Source organism: Hyperolius riggenbachi, chromosome 4, assembly GCF_040937935.1.
Source record: "Hyperolius riggenbachi isolate aHypRig1 chromosome 4, aHypRig1.pri, whole genome shotgun sequence".
In the NCBI taxonomy this organism is placed as follows: Eukaryota; Metazoa; Chordata; class Amphibia; order Anura; family Hyperoliidae; genus Hyperolius; species Hyperolius riggenbachi.
Genome location: NC_090649.1, coordinates 241,218,540 through 241,241,358, shown reverse-complemented (window position 1 = coordinate 241,241,358; position 22,819 = coordinate 241,218,540). Strand labels below are relative to the sequence as shown.

Here is a 22,819-nt window from a genome sequence, read left to right as displayed (position 1 = left end):
TCTTTATTTTTGCCGCTGTACTCCTGAGGATCCTCTGCACTGGTCTGATTGGCTACCATGGCAACAGTGCATCTTCTTGAGCACTCTAAAGTACACCCAGTAGCTCCCCGGTTCCTTCAAGACTAACTAGCTCTACAGTACAGGGAGCTTTGCCAATCTTCCACACCTTGAGTAATTAGACTAAAGGTGGCCACACATGATACAATAAAATGATCCAATTTCACTGCAATTCAATAAATATGATCGGATCTCCCCCCCAAAAAAAAAAAAAAAAAAATTTCTCATTTGACTAAAAATTCTAATCGAATTTCCCGTTTTTTCGATTTGTATTGATCCGGAATGCTTGAAATTTTTCTTAAATTTTTCTAAAGATTGTATGGTGTGTGTTAGATTGTCAATTTATGAATATACACACCCTAGCAATTTTCTCAGAGTTTCCAATAATTTTTATCATAACTGGGGAAAAGTGTAACATAGGTCATATTTTTGAAATGTTAAAATCAGTCAGAAAAATTGATTGCAATTCTTAAATTGAACAGATATTTTAAAAATTGTATGGTGTGTGGCCACCTTAACTCATATGCTCATCTGGAAGCTGTGTGTGTAAAGCTTTTAGAGAACATATGCCCATGACCGAGTGCTACAACTCCTTGTAATATTCCTAGTGTGGCCATGTAGTGAGGGTATTGTGATATTCCTAGTGTGGCCATGTAGTGAGGGTTTTGTAATATTCCTAGTGTGGCCATGTAGTGAGGGTATTGTAATATTCCTAGTGTGGCCATGTAGTGAGGGTATTGTAATATTCCTAGTGTGGCCATGTAGTGAGGGTATTGTAATATTCCTAGTGTGGCCATGTAGTGAGGGTATTGTAATATTCCTAGTGTGGCCATGTAGTGAGGGTATTGTAATATTCCTAGTGTGGCCATGTAGTGAGGGTATTGTAATATTCCTAGTGTGGCCATGTAGTGAGGGTATTGTAATATTCCTAGTGTGGCCATGTAGTGAGGGTATTGTAATATTCCTAGTGTGGCCATGTAGTGAAGGTATTGTAATTTTTCTCATTTGACTAAAAATTCTAATCGAATTTCCCGTTTTTTCGATTTGTATTGATCCGGAATGCTTGAAATTTTTCTTAAATTTTTCTAAAGATTGTATGGTGTGTGTTAGATTGTCAATTTATGAATATACACACCCTAGCAATTTTCTCAGAGTTTCCAATAATTTTTATCATAACTGGGGAAAAGTGTAACATAGGTCATATTTTTGAAATGTTAAAATCAGTCAGAAAAATTGATTGCAATTCTTAAATTGAACAGATATTTTAAAAATTGTATGGTGTGTGGCCACCTTAACTCATATGCTCATCTGGAAGCTGTGTGTGTAAAGCTTTTAGAGAACATATGCCCATGACCGAGTGCTACAACTCCTTGTAATATTCCTAGTGTGGCCATGTAGTGAGGGTATTGTGATATTCCTAGTGTGGCCATGTAGTGAGGGTTTTGTAATATTCCTAGTGTGGCCATGTAGTGAGGGTATTGTAATATTCCTAGTGTGGCCATGTAGTGAGGGTATTGTAATATTCCTAGTGTGGCCATGTAGTGAGGGTTTTGTAATATTCCTAGTGTGGCCATGTAGTGAGGGTATTGTAATATTCCTAGTGTGGCCATGTAGTGAGGGTATTGTAATATTCCTAGTGTGGCCATGCAGTGAGGGTATTGTAATATTCCTAGTGTGGCCATGTAGTGAGGGTATTGTAATATTCCTAGTGTGGCCATGTAGTGAGGGTATTGTAATATTCCTAGTGTGGCCATGTAGTGAGGGTATTGTAATATTCCTAGTGTGGCCATGTAGTGAGGGTATTGTAATATTCCTAGTGTGGCCATGTAGTGAGGGTATTGTAAGATTCCTAGTGTGGCCATGTAGTGAGGGTATTGTAAGATTCCTAGTGTGGCCATGTAGTGAGGGTATTGTAATATTCCTAGTGTGGCCATGTAGTGAGGGTATTGTAATATTCCTAGAGTGGCCATGTAGTGAGGGCATTGTAATATTCCTAGTGTGGCCATGTAGTGAGGGTATTGTAATATTCCTAGTGTGGCCATGTAGTGAGGGTATTGTAATATTCCTAGTGTGGCCATGTAGTGAGGGTATTGTAATATTCCTAGTGTGGCCATGTAGTGAGGGTATTGTAATATTCCTAGTGTGGCCATGTAGTGAGGGTATTGTAATATTCCTAGTGTGGCCATGTAGTGAGGGTATTGTAATATTCCTAGTGTGGCCATGTAGTGAGGGTATTGTAAGATTCCCAGTGTGGCCATGTAGTGAGGGTATTGTAAGATTCCCAGTGTGGCCATGTAGTGAGGGTATTGTAAGATTCCTAGTGTGGCCATGTAGTGAGGGTATTGTAATATTCCTAGTGTGACCATGTAGTGAGGGTATTGTAATATTCCTAGTGTGGCCATGTAGTGAGGGTATTGTAACATTCCTAGTGTGGCCATGTAGTAAGGGTATTGTAATATTCCTAGTGTGGCCATGTAGTGAAGGTATTGTAATATTCCTAGTGTGGCCATGTAGTGAGGGTATTGTAATATTCCTAGTGTGACCATGTAGTGAGGGTATTGTAATATTCCTAGTGTGGCCATGTAGTGAGGGTATTGTAATATTCCTAGTGTGGCCATGTAGTGAAGGTATTGTAATCTTAGTAGTGTGGCCATGTAGTGAGGGTATTGTAATATTCCTAGTGTGGCCATGTAGTGAGGGTATTGTAATATTCCTAGTGTGGCCATGTAGTGAGGGTATTGTAATATTCCTAGTGTGGCCATGTAGTGAGGGTATTGTAATATTCCTAGTGTGGCCATGTAGTGAGGGTATTGTAATATTCCTAGTGTGGCCATGTAGTGAGGGTATTGTAATATTCCTAGTGTGGCCATGTAGTGAAGGTATTGTAATATTCCTAGTGTGGCCATGTAGTGAGGGTATTGTAATATTCCTAGTGTGGCCATGTAGTGAGGGTATTGTAATATTCCTAGTGTGACCATGTAGTGAGGGTATTGTAATATTCCTAGTGTGGCCATGTAGTGAGGGTATTGTAATATTCCTAGTGTGGCCATGTAGTGAGGGTATTGTAATATTCCTAGTGTGGCCATGTAGTGAGGGTATTGTAACATTCCTAGTGTGGCCATGTAGTGAGGGTATTGTAATATTCCTAGTGTGGCCATGTAGTGAGGGTATTGTAATATTCCTAGTGTGGCCATGTAGTGAGGGTATTGTAATATTCCTAGTGTGACCATGTAGTGAGGGTATTGTAATATTCCTAGTGTGGCCATGTAGTGAGGGTATTGTAATATTCCTAGTGTGACCATGTAGTGAGGGTATTGTAATATTCCTAGTGTGGCCATGTAGTGAGGGTATTGTAAGATTCCTAGTGTGGCCATGTAGTGAGGGTATTGTAACATTCCTAGTGTGGCCATGTAGTAAGGGTATTGTAATATTCCTAGTGTGGCCATGTAGTGAGGGTATTGTAATATTAGTAGTGTGGCCATGTAGTGAGGGTATTGTAATATTCCTAGTGTGGCCATGTAGTGAGGGTATTGTAATATTCCTAGTGTGGCCATGTAGTAAAGGTATTGTAATCTTAGTAGTGTGGCCATGTAGTGAGGGTATTGTAATATTCCTAGTGTGGCTATGTAGTGAGGGTATTGTAATATTCCTAGTGTGGCCATGTAGTGAGGGTATTGTAATATTCCTAGTGTGGCCATGTAGTGAGGGTATTGTAATATTCCTAGTGTGGCCATGTAGTGAGGGTATTGTAATATTCCTAGTGTGGCCATGTAGTGAGGGTATTGTAATATTCCTAGTGTGGCCATGTAGTGAGGGTATTGTAATATTCCTAGTGTGGCCATGTAGTGAGGGTATTGTAATATTCCTAGAGTGGCCATGTAGTGAGGGCATTGTAATATTCCTAGTGTGGCCATGCAGTGATGGTATTGTAATATTCCTAGTGTGGCCATGTAGTGAAGGTATTGTAATCTTAGTAGTGTGGCCATGTAGTGAGGGTATTGTAATATTCCTAGTGTGGCCATGTAGTGAGGGTATTGTAATATTCCTAGTGTGGCCATGTAGTGAGGGTATTGTAATATTCCTAGTGTGACCATGTAGTGAGGGTATTGTAATATTCCTAGTGTGGCCATGTAGTGAGGGTATTGTAATATTCCTAGTGTGACCATGTAGTGAGGGTATTGTAATATTCCTAGTGTGGCCATGTAGTGAGGGTATTGTAATATTCCTAGTGTGACCATGTAGTGAGGGTATTGTAATATTCCTAGTGTGGCCATGTAGTGAGGGTATTGTAATATTCCTAGTGTGGCCATGTAGTGAGGGTATTGTAATATTCCTAGTGTGGCCATGTAGTGAGGGTATTGTAATATTCCTAGTGTGGCCATGTAGTGAGGATATTGTAATATTCCTAGTGTGGCCATGTAGTGAGGGTATTGTAATATTCCTAGTGTGGCCATGTAGTGAGGGTATTGTAATATTCCTAGTGTGGCCATGTAGTGAGGGTATTGTAATATTCCTAGTGTGGCCATGTAGTGAGGGTATTGTAATATTCCTAGTGTGGCCATGTAGTGAGGGTATTGTAATATTCCTAGTGTGGCCATGTAGTGAGGGTATTGTAATATTCCTAGTGTGGCCATGTAGTGAGGGTATTGTAATATTCCTAGTGTGGCCATGTAGTGAAGGTATTGTAATCTTAGTAGTGTGGCCATGTAGTGAGGGTATTGTAATATTCCTAGTGTGGCCATGTAGTGAGGGTATTGTAATATTCCTAGTGTGGCCATGTAGTGAGGGTATTGTAATATTCCTAGTGTGACCATGTAGTGAGGGTATTGTAATATTCCTAGTGTGGCCATGTAGTGAGGGTATTGTAATATTCCTAGTGTGGCCATGTAGTGAGGGTATTGTAATATTCCTAGTGTGGCCATGTAGTGAGGGTATTGTAACATTCCTAGTGTGGCCATGTAGTGAGGGTATTGTAATATTCCTAGTGTGGCCATGTAGTGAGGGTATTGTAATATTCCTAGTGTGGCCATGTAGTGAGGGTATTGTAATATTCCTAGTGTGGCCATGTAGTGAGGGTATTGTAATATTCCTAGTGTGGCCATGTAGTGAGGGTATTGTAATATTCCTAGTGTGGCCATGTAGTGAGGGTATTGTAATATTCCTAGTGTGGCCATGTAGTGAGGGTATTGTAATATTCCTAGTGTGGCCATGTAGTGAGGATATTGTAATATTCCTAGTGTGGCCATGTAGTGAGGGTATTGTAATATTCCTAGTGTGGCCATGTAGTGAGGGTATTGTAATATTCCTAGTGTGGCCATGTAGTGAGGGTATTGTAATATTCCTAGTGTGGCCATGTAGTGAGGGTATTGTAATATTCCTAGTGTGGCCATGTAGTGAGGGTATTGTAATATTCCTAGTGTGGCCATGTAGTGAGGGTATTGTAATATTCCTAGTGTGGCCATGTAGTGAGGGTATTGTAATATTCCTAGTGTGGCCATGTAGTGAGGGTATTGTAATATTAGTAGTGTGGCCATGTAGTGAGGGTATTGTAATATTCCTAGTGTGGCCATGTAGTGAGGGTATTGTTACTCTCCAGAAAACTGGATTGTTATCTGTTAAACTTGTAAAGGAGAAGAGGGGCTGGAGGAGCATGATTGTTTAGCAGCAAAGAGAAGTTTTCCTTTACTGCTCAGCCTCTGCACACTCCTCTAAAGTAAGCCAAAATGCAGCATCTTCATTCAGGAACATTACAGTGTAACATGAACATAGATGATTTCATTTCTAGTTATGCTTCACATCAGCGATAACAACGTTTTCTTAATATGGTACATGTGAGCCAATTCCCTATGGAAGTATACAGAACAGTGATGACATGTAAAAGACAGATGCAGAAGAAGCCCGTCCCATCCGTAATTTACTGTATATTTTGGCATATAAGACTACTTTTTAACCCTTAAAAATCTTCTGAAAAGTCAGGGGTCGTCTTATACGCCGGGTGTCATTGATGCAGGGTGATACACAATGCACATATGGGACATGCTGATGTTCAGGTGATGCGCATACCGAGTGCTGGAGATTAGGAGGTCGCTGCATATGCTGGGGGAGAGCTCATTGCTCAAGCTGCAAGGTCTTGGACGCCCAGAGTATGGAAGAAAGCGATCACACTGTGCCAATAAAACACGCCTCTTACACCTGTCTGACCCATCCTATCCTGCTACCGACTCTCAGATCTCCCTGCTGAGGACTGTAGTGAAGCAGCGCAGGTGAGCATGTGCAAGATCTGAGAGGCAGAGAAGGAGGTATATAGGATACAAGGGTGGGCCAGAAGGGTGAAAGTGGCGTGTTTAATGGGCACAGTGCAATCTATTCTTCCATACCATTCTGATAAACAGGAAGACAGGTAGAGCTGACCAATCCACTTAGGGAGAGTTGACCAACCCAGTCAGTCAATCACCTGTATACAGTTATATACTGGGTACCACATACAGTACAGCACCAGTATATTATGTTTTTTTTTTGTTAGTTTGTTTTTTTATTTGGTGTGCGTTGGAAGAGAGGTAGTCTTATGCGGCGAGTATATCCCAAAATCTATAATTTAGCTGGAAAAGTTGGGCGGTCGTCTTATACGCCAGAATATACGGTATATGCTCTTTTATTGCGGATTCATCATTTAGACTGCCACATCGGTTACATGACGTTTCACAGCATAGTATAGCTCCCTTCTCAAGTTTTGACAGTCTCAAAAAGACAGTAAAAGAGCATATAAATTACAGATGGTGCCGGCTTCATCTGCATCTACAAGATTTCCAGACTGGTGATCCGGGTAGCCGAGGCACATCCAGCAACTACTTACGGTCAGCACTCTATTCCCTATTTCACTTGTGAAACACAGTTACCCATAACCACCAGTCAAAATAATGTTTTATCAATCTGATTGATGTAAACTGGTCTCACTGACTGGTATGAGCTATTACAGTTTGCACATCATCCTTGCTCTTTGCATCGCATAATGAATAGGCCAACACTGGTCATAGTGAATATCAGAGTTTAGCACCACTCCAAGATCAGTAAGCGTATTGAACACCACCTCATTATTACCTTTCACACCTTAAAGCACTTTGCTGCAGTTATGTCACTTTAAATGCAAATTTATGCAATAAAAGGAGAAACTACAAAAATCACTATTCTCCTTGGTAAAATATTGGAGAATCTTCTCAGTATTGATAAATGTAATGTCAAACTATATGGCTTTTTCACAGTACTGTATGGGCACTGTCTAATGTGTGTGATTATTTCCTAGCCTGGTCAATTGCTATACTTGGAAGGTTTTTGTGTGCACATTATTCAGAAATGTGCTACAAACAGCACATTAGAATAACTCAGTGCACTGAAATGCAGAGACACAAAAATGCTTATTGAGCGTAATGGACAATGAGTTTTTGTGCACTAACACATTAATGGCCTCAATTCACTAAGCTTTATCAAACACTTTATCAAACGTTTGAGAATTTACCGTATTTTTCGGACTATAAGACGCTCCGGACTATGAGACGCACCTAGGTTTAGAGGGCAAAAACCAGGAAAAAAAATTAAAAAATAAACCTGTTGCGTCTATGATTCAGGGGCGTCTTGTAGATGTTCTTCCTTTGGTGTCCTCCTAATGTCCCCCTTTATGGCATCAATATGTCCCCCTTTATGGCACATCTATCTATCTATAATATATACTGTATGTGTTCTCCATAGGCCCCCTCTTTGTGTTCTCCATATGTCCCTTTTCATGTCCCCCTGTGTGTCCTCCATTTGTCTCTCTTTATGTCCCTCTTTATGTCCTCCATATTCCCCCCCCCCCTGTAGCCTTTCGATTACCCCTCCCCCTTCCTGAAGTCCCCCTCTGCCTTATGTGACGTCCTATATGTCCCCCTCTGCCTTATGTGACGTCCTCCATATTTCCCCCCTGTATCCTGATTACCTCCCCTTCCTGATGTCCCGCTCTGCCTTGTGTGACGTCCTACTGCATAAATGTAATTAGTGGCAGTGGCAGCCGCTGTCACTCATCTCATCGCTGGAGCCCGCGGTGATGAGCTTCTGGCCCCTTCCGGTCCTCGGTGTTGTCCTCTGAGTGTCCGGCGTCCTAATTGCCCCTCTGAAGAAAACAAGCAGCAGCAGCAGCCGCGGCATCACTCACCTCATCGCTGGAGCCCGCGGTGATGAGCTTCTTGCCTCCTCCCGTCGGCGGTGATGTCTTCCGTGTGTCCGGTGTCCTGATGAATACCCCCTCCGAACATTACAATCAGCGGCAGCCCCGGGCAGCACATACCTCATCCTTGGAGCCCGCGCGGTCAGCCGCTCCATCACACGCCTTCACTCTAGTGCCGGCACTTCCTGGTCGCATCTGTATGCGTCATTACAGATGCGACCGGCACTAGAGTGAAGGCGTGTGATGGAGCGGCTGACCACGCGGGCTCCAAGGATGAGGTATGTGCTGCCCGGGGCTGCCGCTGATTGTAATGTTCGGAGGGGGTATTCATCAGGACACCGAAAACACGGAAGACATCACCGTCGATGGGAGGAGGCAAGAAGCTCATCACCGCGGGCTCCAGCGATGAGGTGAGTGATGCCCGCGGCTGCTGCTGCTTGTTTTCTTCAGAGGGGCAATTAGGACGCCGGACACTCAGAGGACAACACCGAGGACCGGAGGGGCCAGAAGCTCATCACCGCGGGCTCCAGCGATGAGGTGAGTGACAGCGGCTGCCACTGCCACTAATTACATGCAGGGAAAGTTCAGGAAGCCCCCAGGGAGTGCAGGGAGTCCCCAACATCGCCGCAAGTCCAAGGTTCATATCGGCAGGCGATAATTAAGTCGGGGACTCCCTGCCTTTGGACTATAAGACGCAGGGACTTTTTCACCCTATTTTTGGGGGAGAAAAAGTGCGTCTTATAGTCCGAAAAATACGGTACCTCATGGTTAAAATCTAATTTTGAATTCACTAAGGTGTTATAGATTTAACGTTTATCGATAAAACATTTGACACCTTAGTGAATTCAAAATGATTTTACCCATGAGGTAAATTATCAAACGATTGATAAAGTGTTTGATAAAGCTTAGTGAATTGAGGCCAATGTGTTAACGGGGCTACAATTTAACTTTGCTGTGTTGCTTGGAACCACATGGGCTGACTGCAACAGGCCCATAAAGGCATGGAAACATGGTTATTACATGAATACTGACTGCAGTGAAATAGCCATTTCACTTATCTCTCAGGAATCCCACTATGGTTTGTTATGACTTTAGCAAGGTTTGCAATTAATGATCACTTACCAGCAGAATTTTTAACAAATCCAGGCCAAATATGTTGGATCACCTAAAGGACACCTGAAGTGAAAGGTATATGAAGGCTTCCATATTTATTTCCTGTTAAACAATATCAGTTGCCTGGCAGCCCTGCCCATCTATTTGGCTGCAGTGGTGTCTGAATCACACCAGAAATAGCATGCAGATAATCTTGTTAGATCTGACCTTAATGTCAGAGACGCCTGATCTGATGCATGCTTGTTCAGGATCTATGGCTAAAAATATTAGAGGCAAAGGACCTGCAGGGCTGCCAGGCAACCAGTATTGCTTAAAAGGAAACAAATAAGGCAGCCTCCATAGCCTTCTTGCTACAGTAGTCCTTTAAGAGCTCCACTATTCTGCGTCTCTGAAGAACCTTAAATAACCAAGCCCAGTGTGGTAACGCGTAATTTAAATCACTGTACTGGTCCCTCCATGCCGCCAAATGCCCCTACCCAGCATGGAAGGGTATGGGCATTGCCCAGGCTGTGCTGCTAAACTGCCCAAGAGTGGAAGGTGGCATTGCAGGAAAATATGCAACAATATGCAAGAAAAAAATATGATGCTTACTCAGTTTTAGGGAATGCACTTGGATTAATGTGAAAAAATAGATATTTTGCACATAATGTAAGTATGTCAAATGTTGTCCTCACCTTCAACATAAGTAAAACAGGCACATATTTGCTGCTATTTAATGAGATCAGTTAACCCTGCAAAAAGATAACATCTGCTCAAGCCAGTTTCAGAAATACAAGTATTAGATATTGAGGATTTTGAAGCCCTTGTTTTGTAAATGTTTGCACGGGCTCCATAACTGCAGCAAAGAACAAACTGGTTAGTAGCAGAAGCTTAGACACCGTTCCCTTTTTCCTTTGGGTTAGTCTTTTCACCATCTCCCCACTTACGTGTGCTGTTCATAAATGGAGCAAAATCTGCAAATAAATACCATTTTAAAAATGAAGACATACAAAAGCATATACCAAGGTATAAACAGTAAAAGAGGCAAAAATATAGTCCTTCACACATGTAGAAAATATTAGGAGTACTTGGGAACGTTTTTGGTGATTCCTCAAGAATAACATACAGTATTTAAGAGAAAATGAATATAAATTGCTGCAATTAAACACCTGAAAGTAATTACAAGTTATTCTAATCAACATGCTTGAAGAGCCTAACAAAGAACCCATACTGGGCAAAATCTGGAGGTTGCCACTGTTAGTCATCAGCCTGACAAGGCTATTTACCTGTGTGTTATACGAATGTATACACAATCATTTCCTGGAATCAGCAGGCGAGCCAGAGAACAAGCTTATACAGAATAAGGTCTGCAGTGGTTGCCACTAGATTCCCCATGAGTTTCCATAAGTCTACTAAGAATTCCACTGTTTTTCTCTTGGAAATGGAGACTTCCTGGTGTTGGCCATATGAAGTAATAAATAAAATCTTAAGACACAATAAGTGATGGAACAACCAGAAAATAATCCAGCCTTTGAGGATCAGGGCAACAGTACATGGAGAAGGAGTGTAGGAGTAGGAAAAGCAGGCTAGTCGCCAATGATTAGATGTGCACATTTTTATATTTGAATCTGTGAGTACTCACCTCTGGACTTTTCAATCCAGTATGAGTTTCTACATTGTCAAACTAATCTGCAGAACAGCTCCTCTATTTATTCCTATGGGTTGATGTAGCAATACAATCACTAAGGTAACTATGCCCTGCCTGTGTAATAAGCAACACAGCACACATTTATGCAGAAACTATTTAATATTTATTTTCACACTGAAAGCTATTTGGGCCCAGATGGCATTTATTTAGGCAAACTTTACTTAAATATGATGAGAGTTACAGTATGTGTCCTAAAGGTCTATAGTGCTCATATAACGGTCACCCATTACATGGTGCTAGATGCATAGTAATTGTGTTTTTAGATTGGTCTCAGGCTAACAACAGCAAATGCTAAACATACCATAGGAAAAGTAAATGATAATTGCATCACCAGGGTTCTGACCTGCCCTGAAAAATGTCAGAGCATCTCTTATAAAGAAGTGAATTGTTAAGCCAGGTAAGGCATCAGAAACCAGGCATCCATCTATCAAGGTAGAGGCCAGTGGTCATAGCATGTCCTCTTTGAATATGGTTACATTGTACACTAACACAGATTTTACAAAGCAAATGCAGGATCTTAAATTGAGTACATCTTATCTATTAGGGTATACATCACTTTTGAAAGAGCATTCATTGTGAAAATGTTATTTTATTTCGGTTGCCACTGGTTTACTAAAATGATAACTTTATTATCTCCAAGGATTAAGTATTCCGAATGGAATTGATTTTGGCTCTTTACTTTATAACATAATGATTAGCAAACAATGATGAAGAGTGTCTGTGTGCTTCTAGCATCTCATACAATCGAACTGAAATACGGGCTATAATTCTGCCTTTCTCTCATTTCTTGTAGGAACATTAATATCATACTGGATCATTATAATTGGCAAACCAGCTGAGAGTCAGTTAGTGGCATGACTGTGTACTGTGTAAAGTGCTGCCAAAGGTGTCAGCACTCAGAAAAGGCATAAAAAAATAATAGTAATATATTAATTCGGTACAACACTGCCTGTTTTAGGCTGGACTCACACTGTACTGATAATAATCATCTAATACATATTCAAGTGCATTTATTAGAATGCCTGCCTGGTTCACACGGGTGATTGCGGGTTATTTCCCATGGGGCCATTAAAGCGCTGCCCATTCACCTGTACCATAGTTTGCCACACTCCGATCTCGATTGTTCCCATTGTTTCAGCCGACCACTTACCGCCATGACTCAGCGTCCCCCTACGGGGAGGAAAACCGCCGGCCGATATCCGTGTGAACCAGCCCTAAAGTGGCATCCCTTAACCTCCTTAGCGGTAACCCCGTGTGTGACACGGGGTAAGCCGCCGGAGGGTGCCGCTCAGGCCCTGCTGGGCCGATTTACTTAATTTTTTTTTTTGCTGGACGCAGCTAGCACTTTGCTAGCTGCGCCAGCACCCCGATCGCCGCCGCCGCGCGCCCGATCGCCGCTATCTGGTGCGGCGCGCGCCCCCCCCCCCCAGACCCCGAGCGCTGCCTGGCCAATCAGTGCCAGGCAGCGCCGAGGGGTGGATCGGGTCTCCCAATGACGTCCCGACGTCGCTGACGTCATTCCGCCCCGTCGCCATGGCGACGGGGGAAGCCCTCCAGGAAATCCCGTTCTTTGAACGGGATTTCCTGATCGCCTATCGCCGGAGGCGATCGGCGGGGCTGGGGGGATGCCGCTGAGCAGCGGCTATCATGTAGCGAGCCCTCGGCTCGCTACATGATTTAAAAAAAAAATAATTAAAAAAAAACTGCTGCGCTGCCCCCTGGCGGTATTTTTCATACCGCCAAGGGGGTTAATATCTTCTGTTTTAAGAGGAAAATCTAATGGTTCAAAGCATCTCATTTGGATTGTTTTTCACTCCTGTTAAGTTGACCATATACATTTAAAGGGAACCCGAGGTGAGAGGGATATGGAGGCTGCCATATATAGATTTCCTTTTAAACTATACCATTTGCCTGGCAGTCCTCCTGATCCTGTGTCTCTAATACTTTTAGCCATAACCCCTGAACAAGCATGCAGCAGATCAGGTACTCTGACTCAGCTGACTAAGGATTTATTGGATCTGCCATATTCTTGTTCCAGGTTTTTAACGCAAACACCACCAGGGGTTCCAGGCAACTGGCATGGTTTACAAGGAAATAAATATGGCAGCCTCCATATCCCTCTCACCTCAGGTTCCCTTTAAATTTAAACTAAATCATTGCACAAGGAAACAGAAAATTGACATGTGTTTCCCCCCCCCCCTTTAGTCTATCCTACAACATTCTAAATTGTTCAGAATAGTTTGCTGTGGAGTAAGTATGCAAAATGACCTCAGGTATGGAAAAAAATTGTACCAAAAAAACTATATGAAATATAGGAAACACTTACACACATAACTGTACACAGATTAGGGAATGGGGAAAAGTGTAGTGTTACTGTACTACATCATTTACTGCCTCCAGATTTTGTCCAGTATTTGAAAGACACTTCTAAGTGGCCTAGCTATAAATAATGGTCCATGTTGTAGATGCTAGAGCAGGGACAGGACACATTGTGCTGCATTATTTGTGTACTCTGACTTACCATAATCTGTAACCGACTTTGGAGCTCGCTGCTCAGAGTCTGTATTGCGCTTCTTATTCTTGGACTTCCAGGCATGATAAACTTTGAGCCGCCTGTGAAACTCCTCTCTGCATGCTGCCAACAACTCTATATCTGTTCAAGAGATTTATAAGAGAATGTACTTTGGTTAATGCTACGAAGAAATATTAAGAGTGCCCAGATAATGTCAGCAGTGCTCCTCCAACACTCTTATTTATGATGTTTTCATCCTGCTGTTGTGAGATAGATGTCATCTCTTGGAGAGGTAGTGTATTTATGTGACATATTCATGAAACTGACACAGGCTCACAATATTTGATCAATACAACGCAGGTAAGTGTACTATTCTTACAAAACTAAAGTATCTTCATGAATAAATGCAGTGCTACATATTGTACTGATTTGTAAACGTACATCAGTTTTAATATATGTGCTTATGTACCTCTAGCTAGGTTTATTATTAGTCTGTGTTTGATATGCAGATCTAAATTCAGCATTTAAAAGATAACTCAGTACTGAAATTGTAAAAGTAGCAAGGACATATGGGAGCTAACACAGGAAGCTGGTAATAACATCTGCCCCTTCTGTTACATTGTCTGGTTGATGAATGGGTAGCTGTAAAGTGTAATGGTTAAGGGCCCTGCCTCTGACACGGGAGACCAGGGTTCAAATCTCGGCTCTGCCTGATCAGTAAGCCAGCACCTATTCAGCAGGAGACCTTAGGCAAGTCTCCCTAACACTGCAACTACCTATAGAGCGCGTCCTAGTGGCTGCAGCTCTGGCGCTTTGAGTCCGCCAGGAGAAAAGCACGATATAAGTGTTTGTCTTTGTCTTTATCCCTCCATTAGCGGTACTCATTGTTAGGTCTTTTAAATGATACCAGAGGTAGACCCACCTGTAGAAATGGAGCTTACAGGCATGTCTGGGCAGGAGTCCTTATGCCCTCCACACCCTCCATTCACTGCTATCCAAGTCCATTCATGTGTAAAAGGACCCCAATTTGCACACTACTCTGCAAGCACTGGCCTGGTGGTATGCGGCCAGAAGTGTTACACAAGAGCAGCTAGGAATCTTTACTAGTGCGCATGTGCAGAGCACATCCAGCCACAAGAGTGTAATAAAGATGTGCTTCACTGGGCCAGCCCTTGCACAATAGTTTGAGAATTGGCAGGCTTGTGGGGCATTTTACACACAAACAGAGGGGGGAGGGGGAGCGGCAGTGAATGGGGGAGTGGGGTGCATGAGGACTACTACCCATATATACCTGTAACTTCCATTTTTACAGGCAAGTTCACCTCTGGTATTCTTAAAACCATACCAGTAAAAAAAACGATTCATTGTGGCAATGTAAAACACCTGAACTTACAGGGATATGGAAGCTGACATAATGAATTTCCTTTTAAACTATGCACATTGTCTGGCTGTCCTGCTGATACTCTGCCTCTAATACTTTCAGACATATAACCTGAAGAAGCATGCAGATCAGATCTCTTACTCAAGTCTGACTGGATTAGCTGCATGATTGTTTCAGATGTGTGATTGAATTACTACTACAGCCAAAGAGATCAGCAGGACTGCCAGGAAACTGGTATGGTTTAAAGGGAAATATGGCGGCCACCATATCACTCTCCGTTCAGGTGCCTCTGCAGCTTTGCAGACAGTGTAATGGGCCCAACAAGTATTGTTAACTTGTAGCTCAGAATATAAGTGCAAAAAATAAAAACAAACTATCAATTTGTAAATGATACTACGAAAAAAACCAACAAAATGATAAATAATAATAATTCTAACATTTGTATAGCCCTTTTTGTCCAGTTGGACTCAAAGCGCTTGAAAGCTGCAGCCACTAAGGGCGCACTCAGTAGAGGCCACTCTGCAGTGTTAAGGAGTCTTGCCCAAGGACTCCTTACTGAATAGCTGCTAGCTTACTGAATAGAAAAAGCCAAGATTTGAACCCTGGTCTATGTCATAGGTGGTGCTCTTAACCAGTAGACTATGCAGCCATTAGTAAATGACTGAAATCTATTAATACAGCTCTTATAATATTAAAAAAAAAAAAAAAAAAAAAAAAAAAAAAAGATACCGGCTAAATAGAATCTGCAACCCTATATATGGAAGGTAATTTTAGAAACAAGATAAAGTAAATATATACACACTGGAAAGCTAACCTAAAAAGAACCTGAAGATAATAGTAACTAAAAATAGACTCTCCTTTAAAATACACTTTAATAAGACGATTATTATTAGAGAACACATTCCTGTAAATTTACTGTAGCAAAGATCAACTTAGATGACTAAGTTCAAACAGCCAATATTTATATTTAAATTTTTATAAAAAAAAAGAAATATTGCATCATAGTTATTTTATTCCCTTTTTCAACCTGTACAGATGGATCTTAAAATAAATTAAAACTATAAATGCCAACAGATATCCTATATTCCATTTTGATGACATACTAGCATGAAAAGACATTTCAGAGTTAAAATAAATGGCAGAAAAAAAAAAATCACAATCACTTTTGCAGTCGTTTGTTTCCTGTCACTAGGCTGCCCTTTCTGTATAAGGTTTTGTGTCTCGTACCAATCTATTAGGAACTCTGCTGTCTTCTCTAGAGAGGTGAGATGGAGTTCAACTCACTGTACAGTACAGCCAGATACAGGCGCTTTAATGGGAGCACAAGGGTATGGAGCGCTAAAGCGAAGGTAGTCATCTACAGGCAAAGCGGTTTCTTTGCACTAAGTAGACACTGACATAAGAGTCATTTGTGCACAGCAGAGATCCATTAATAACAAAACACAGAGAGGGAAAGAGAGAGAGATAGCCTGAGCTTTTAAAGTATCTTATGTACTAATGTTTACACACCGTGTGCTGCTTGAACACTACATTAAATACATTACAGAAATTGCAAATTCATTTTACTAATTGGAATCTTTCCTTATCTAAAGAAACAATTTTCATCCGTAGGGGATTTTGGTCAACTGTTTCTTAAAGTGTGCATTGTAATTGATTTCCTTGCTTAGTGTAGCGGTTATACTGATAACAAGAGGAATACCTGATTCAGACAGGATGGTTTTAGGCCATGTTCACAGTGACCGTTGCCTTCCGTATAGCAGGATGAAGAGAGCGGTGCAGCATGTTATGCTCGCATTGGGTCGGTACAGTTAAGCATACAGTCAATAAAAACTATGTTTCACTACTACTCTTAACATGCGCTTTTACTGGTAACACACTGCATGCAGTGATTTTGATTGACATGGTGGCATAGTGGAAACACTCTTTTCTTGCAGCACTAAAGTACTAGGATACAAACTGAGCCAGGGCACTATCTGCATTGAGTTTTCATGTTCTAGACAAGCTTACATAGCTTTCCTGTGGGAACTCCAGTTTCGTCTACATCCCAAAAACATACAGTCGGATGCGAAAGTTTGGGCAACGTTGTTGATCGTCATGATTTTCCTGTATAAATCCTTGGTTGTTGCGATAAAAAATGTCCGTTAAATATATCATATAGGAGACACACACAGTGCTATTTGAGAAGTGAAATTTATTGAAATTACAGAAAGTGCGCAATAATTGTTTAAATAAAATTAGGAAGGTGCATAAAATTTGGGCACTGTTATTTTATGGATTCCAAAACCCTAAGAACTAATTATCGGAACTCAAATTGGCTTGGTAAGCTCAGTGACCCCTGACCTACATACACAGGGGAATCCAATTATAAGAAAGAGTATTTAACCAGCCTGGCGGTATGGACGAGCTCAGCTGCCGCTCGATTTCATCAAATAAAAAGGTGCACACGCAGCCGGCACTTTGCCAGCCGCGTGTGCTACCTGATCGCCGCCGCAGCGCGGCGATCCGCTGTGTGCAGCGGCGAAAGAGGGTCCCCCCAGCCGCCCGAGCCCAGCGCAGCCGGACGAAACAGTTCCGGCTAGCGCTAAGGGCTGGATCGGAGGCGGCTGACGTCAGGACGTCGGCTGACGTCCATGACGTCACTCCGCCCATCGTAATGGCGACGAGGAAAGCGAAACAAGAAAGGGCACTCATCGCGGCCTCTCTTGTTACTTCTGATCGCCAGAGGCTATCAGAAGTACACAACAGGAGCGCCCTCTAGTGGGCTTTGATGCAGCCAACTTTCAGTTGGCTGCATGCAATCTTTTTTTAATAAAAAAAAAAACGTCCGGTCGCCAGCCTGGCGATCTTAATAGAACGCCAGGCTGGTTAAGGGGGTCAATTGTAATTTTCCCTCCTCTTTTAAACTTATCTGAAGAACAGCAACATGGGGGTCTCAAAACAACTCTCAAATGACCTGAAGACAAAGAATGTTCACCATCATGGTTTAGGGGAAGGATACAGAAAGCTGTCTCAGAGATTTCAGCTGTCTGTTTCCACAGCTAGAAACATATTGAGGACATGGAAGACCACAGGCTCAGTTCAAGTTAAGGCTCAAAGTGGCAGACCAAGAATAATCTCGGATAAACAGAAGCGATGAATGGTGAGAACAGTCAGAGTCCACCCACAGACCAGCACAAAAGACCTACATCATCATCTTGCTGCAAATGGAGTCAATGTGCATCGTTCAACCATTCGGCGCACTTTACAAAAGGAGATGCTGTATGCAGAAGGAAGCCTTTTCTCCGCCCACAGCATAAACAGAGCCGCTTGAGGTATGCTAAAGCACATTTGGACAAGCCAGCTTCATTTTGGAATAAGGTGAGGTGGACTGATGAAACTACAATTGAGTTACTTGGGCATACCAAGGGGCGTTATGCATGGAGGAAAAAGAACACAGCATTTCAAGAAAAACACCTGCTACCTACAGTAAAATATGGTGGTGGTTCCATTATGCTGTGGGGCTGTGTGGCCAGTGCAGGGACTGGGAATCTTGTCAAAGTTGAGGGCCACATGGATTCCACTCAGTATCAGCAAATTCTGGACACCAATGTCCAGGAATCAGTGGCAAAGCTGAAGCTGCGCCTGAGCTGGATCTTTCAACAAGACAACGACCCTAAACACTGCTCAAAATCCACTAAGGGCCCATTTCCACTATCGCGAATTCGCATGAGTTTTTCGCATGCAAATTCGCATAGCAATACAAGTGAATGGGACTGTTTCCACTTGTCAGGATTCCTTTGCGTTTTTCTGTGCAGAAAAAATTCACATGGCAGAGCCATCAGAATTCGCATATCGCATACAGCTATGCGAATCGCATACAATGTATTTAATAGGAAATTCGCATGAGGTTTGGATATGCGAATTTTCATGTAAATTCGCATGAAAATTTGCATAGAAACAATGGAAAAGCACACCAGCACTGCCAAGGTTAAATTCGCATAGATCGTCATCCATGCGAATTTTCATGCAAATTCGCATGAAAATTCGCACAGACCTGCATGCGAAATTCGCATCCGCACCGCACAAGTGGAAATGCAGCCTCAGGCATTCATGCAGAGGAACACGTACAATGTTCTGGAATAGCCATCTCAGTCCCCAGACCTTAATATAATTGAAAATCTGTGGTGTGAGTTAAAGAGAGTTCTCCATGCTTGGAAGCCATCAAACCTGAATGAACTGGAGATGTTTTGTAAAGCGGAATGGTCCAAAATACCTTCAACCAGAATCTAGACTATCATTGGAACCTACAGGAAGCGTTTAGAAGCTGTAATTTCTGCAAAAGTAGGGTCTACTAAATATTGATTTCATTTCTTTTTTGTGGTGCCTAAATTTATGCACCTGCCTACCTTTGTTTAAACAATTATTGCACACTTTCTGTAAATCCAATACACTTCATTTCACTTCTCAAATATCACTGTGTCTCCTATATGATATATTTAACTGACATTTTTTATTGCAACAACCAATGATTTATACAGGAAAATCATGACAATTAAGAACGTTGCCCAAACTTTTGCATCCCACTGTAAGTTAGGCTATGTTGGCAATGGGGCATTGTGGTGCGACTTTATGGAGGCATCTTAACGTACGAAGTCGCAATGCAATAGTAAGTCTATGCGATGTTTAGAGTGCATTCAGTGCAACTGCAGTACCGCAGACTACAGTATCCCAATGCACTGCATGCAGTAAGGTTCCAGATAATCCGCGCATTAACAGTGGAATTGAAGTACACTTTTCATTGACTGCAAGCTTCCCAGTAGGCAACACCATGATCACATAACGTGCACTGCAAGTTTTTCATTCCATTGTTTTCTCTCTCTCTTTTTTTTTTTGTATTACAGGGATAGCAATGCAGTTCCCACTGTGAACCTAGCCTGAACTGTTTACTTCGTAAAAATTGGCCTTAGACTGTGATAGGCACATTAGACTATGGTAAGGATTAGATTGTGAGCTCATTTGAGGGACAGTTGAGTTTCATAACCATGTATTCTATAAAGTACTTGCAAAAGATGTCAGAGCTATATAAATACATCATTATAATTATTGATCTACATTCTCTGAAGGAAGAAGTCTTTGACCACTTTACACAAAAGGACGATTATACTGCACCACCCTTTTGTTTTAAGATATTTCTGCGTTACATAGGGTTGAATGAAAATAGTTTTAATTTTTTTATACAAATTGTTTATTAATACATGTTTTGCTAAATGGTAGCTTTTTCAATTTATTCTCAATTAGCCATTTATTCTTTAACTTTTTTTTTAAATGTTTGCCCGCTGTTTCACGATGGGCTGGGTTTTCCTTTCCAAGTCGTTGACTTTATGAATGGTCTACTGCAGCTTATGATCATTTACATATTTTCATAGCATGCTCTAACTACCACTAAATAATATTAATATGACATAATACCATGGCATGGGAAGAAGCATGTAGGCATGCTCGTCATACTCACTGAAGAGGGGGTTGTAGATAAATACTTGAAGCGGTCATTACAGTATTCTGGTCTTCTGTACACAGCTTACAGTTCATTGACAACACCTCCAGTGCACCTACTTTAAACTTCTATGCAGTCTTTAGCGGATCATCTCAGCAGGAAGTATGCAAGCAGTAGAGTGACAGGCGTACTAAGATGCCACAAACACAGCTTCAGCAATACAGCAAGTCTTCTCTTTGGTGAAAATGACAAATATGCCCTCACTCACCTCCACTCATGCCACCATATTGTGCCAGGTGGAGTTCTTTTCAACTATAAATAATGAAGGATAGTGGATACAAACTTTTAAAAGTTGCAATTACCTTTTAAAATAAATCTGATTTTTCAAATTAAATGACAGTAAATGCATAAGCAACCGTCAGTGCAGCGGTTTGACAGAATTTGTTCTAGGAACAGCTGCAAGCTCCTCCAGGTACAAGTAATACTTGGGGAACCTATGCACACAATGATGTATATGTTTGCAGAATTGTAAGGACTTTGCATCCATCACTTATCAGCCTCCAGGTAGAGGAATAATTTTCCCTAATGTGCTTGTCCTTAATTACTGCTACTTCAGTAGCCAGTTTTCTTGACTTACCACATGAAGTATTGATTGCATCTCTTAGATCTGCATATTTCCATTTACTTAAGTCATGCTTTTTGACGGTAGCAGCAGATTTTGTAGCTTGGACTTGCAGCCCCCTGAAAAAGCAAAACACAAAAGCGATTTTAGATGAAGTACTATACATTGCAAACGCAAATATAGACCAAATGGTTTAAAAATAAGAAAAATCTTAAGCTCGTCAAGCAGTCCACATGATAAAAGCTAAATACACAACTTCTGCTACTACAATGTATTTCTATTTCAGAAAGCTATGTGTAAATAAGTATTCATTAGAGATCAAAAATATAGCATGGATCTCGTTTAAAGGGAACCTCAACTAAAGCTCAACACACACCACACAATCTTGGTTGTACAAATTTAGCAAATCTATGTAGTATAAGGGTCAACAGATTGAAAATACCTTGAATGATTGATTGGATAAGCTCTTATACTACATGAAAGTGGTAAGATTGAACAACCAATATTGTATGGTGTGTGTTGAGCCTTAGAGGGATATGGATGTTTTCTTTTAAACAATACCAGTTGCTAGTCAGTCCTGCTGCTCGCTTTGGCTGCAGTAGTGGCTGATTCACACACCTGAAACAAGCATGCAGCTAATCCAGTCTGACTAGTCAGAGCACTTGATCTGCATGCTTGTTGAGGGGCTGTGGCTAAACAATTTAGAGACACAGGATCAGCAGGAGAGTCAGGCAACTGGTATTATTTGAAAAGGAAAAATTCATATCCTCAGTTTATGTCCCCTTTAAATTTAAAGGATTATAAGAAAATGCTCCACATCTTGTAAACAGGAACAATGGAGATAGTATGACGAAAAGAAATGATATATTAGGTCTACTATATTCCACTGTAGGACCAACAAAAAATTAGACAGGCATACCATAACACACATTTTATCAATGAACAATAAAAATATAAGTTTTTACATGGAAACTCAAAGAAACTTACAGAGCTGATGATAAAAGCCTTATATTCCCACTGAGTGCAATGATTTGAAACTAAACTAAATACACCAATACGGCAATACTGCATCCTTATATTAATAGGTCGAATAGAGGTATATTATTTAAGCAAATTTATGCTGGGCAAGTGTCAGAGTAGTATAAACTCTTGATATCAATGTGTGTAAAACTTTAATAATGTTGAGAGTACGAATTTTGGTACAGTGCCTGTAACCTTTCTGACCCATTTAAAGTGGACCTGAACTCTTGCACAGGACATACGGAAAACAGAGAAAGGCACCTTCTATGTATTTAGAGAGTTTAGCCTGTTTAATTTCCCCTCATTTGTGTCTTATCACAAGTTGTAATTTGATCTCTCCACTTTGTCACATGCCTGCCACAGCAGAGATGGTAGATAAGCTCATCTAGAAGCACAGGATGTTAACAATATGTCTGCTTCCATGAATCAGGAAGTAGTAACAGTGCAGATTTATTTTAGGAATTGTATCAGCTGTAACAAAGAAATGTTTTTGCTCAAAGCGGATCCGAGATGAAAAACTAACTAGAACAAGTAACTTGTCTATATATCTCATCTAAAGTTTATATAGCAAATCTGGCTGCATACAGCTTCATTAGTTTATGATGATTTATTCCTGTGATACAATGAGAGCGGCCATGTTCTGTTTGTCATTATTACACAGGTAATCTGCAATTGCATCTTCACCCCTCAGCCTGTTAAAAATTCACTCTCCCCTCTGCCTCTGAAATCTCTGGCTAGTAACCTCCTCCTCCTCCTG

General features: G+C 41.4%; 1 protein-coding gene across 1 annotated transcript in view; it reads right to left on the bottom strand.

The window, feature by feature from the left end:
• The window catches only part of MYO6 (myosin VI), a 393,572-nt gene that overhangs the window by 7,919 nt on the left and 362,834 nt on the right, over nt 1–22,819 (bottom strand). The window contains 3 exon segments of the mRNA XM_068281511.1: nt 10,294–10,320; nt 13,576–13,707; nt 21,058–21,161. Coding sequence (XP_068137612.1) covers nt 10,294–10,320; nt 13,576–13,707; nt 21,058–21,161 — 263 coding nt within the window.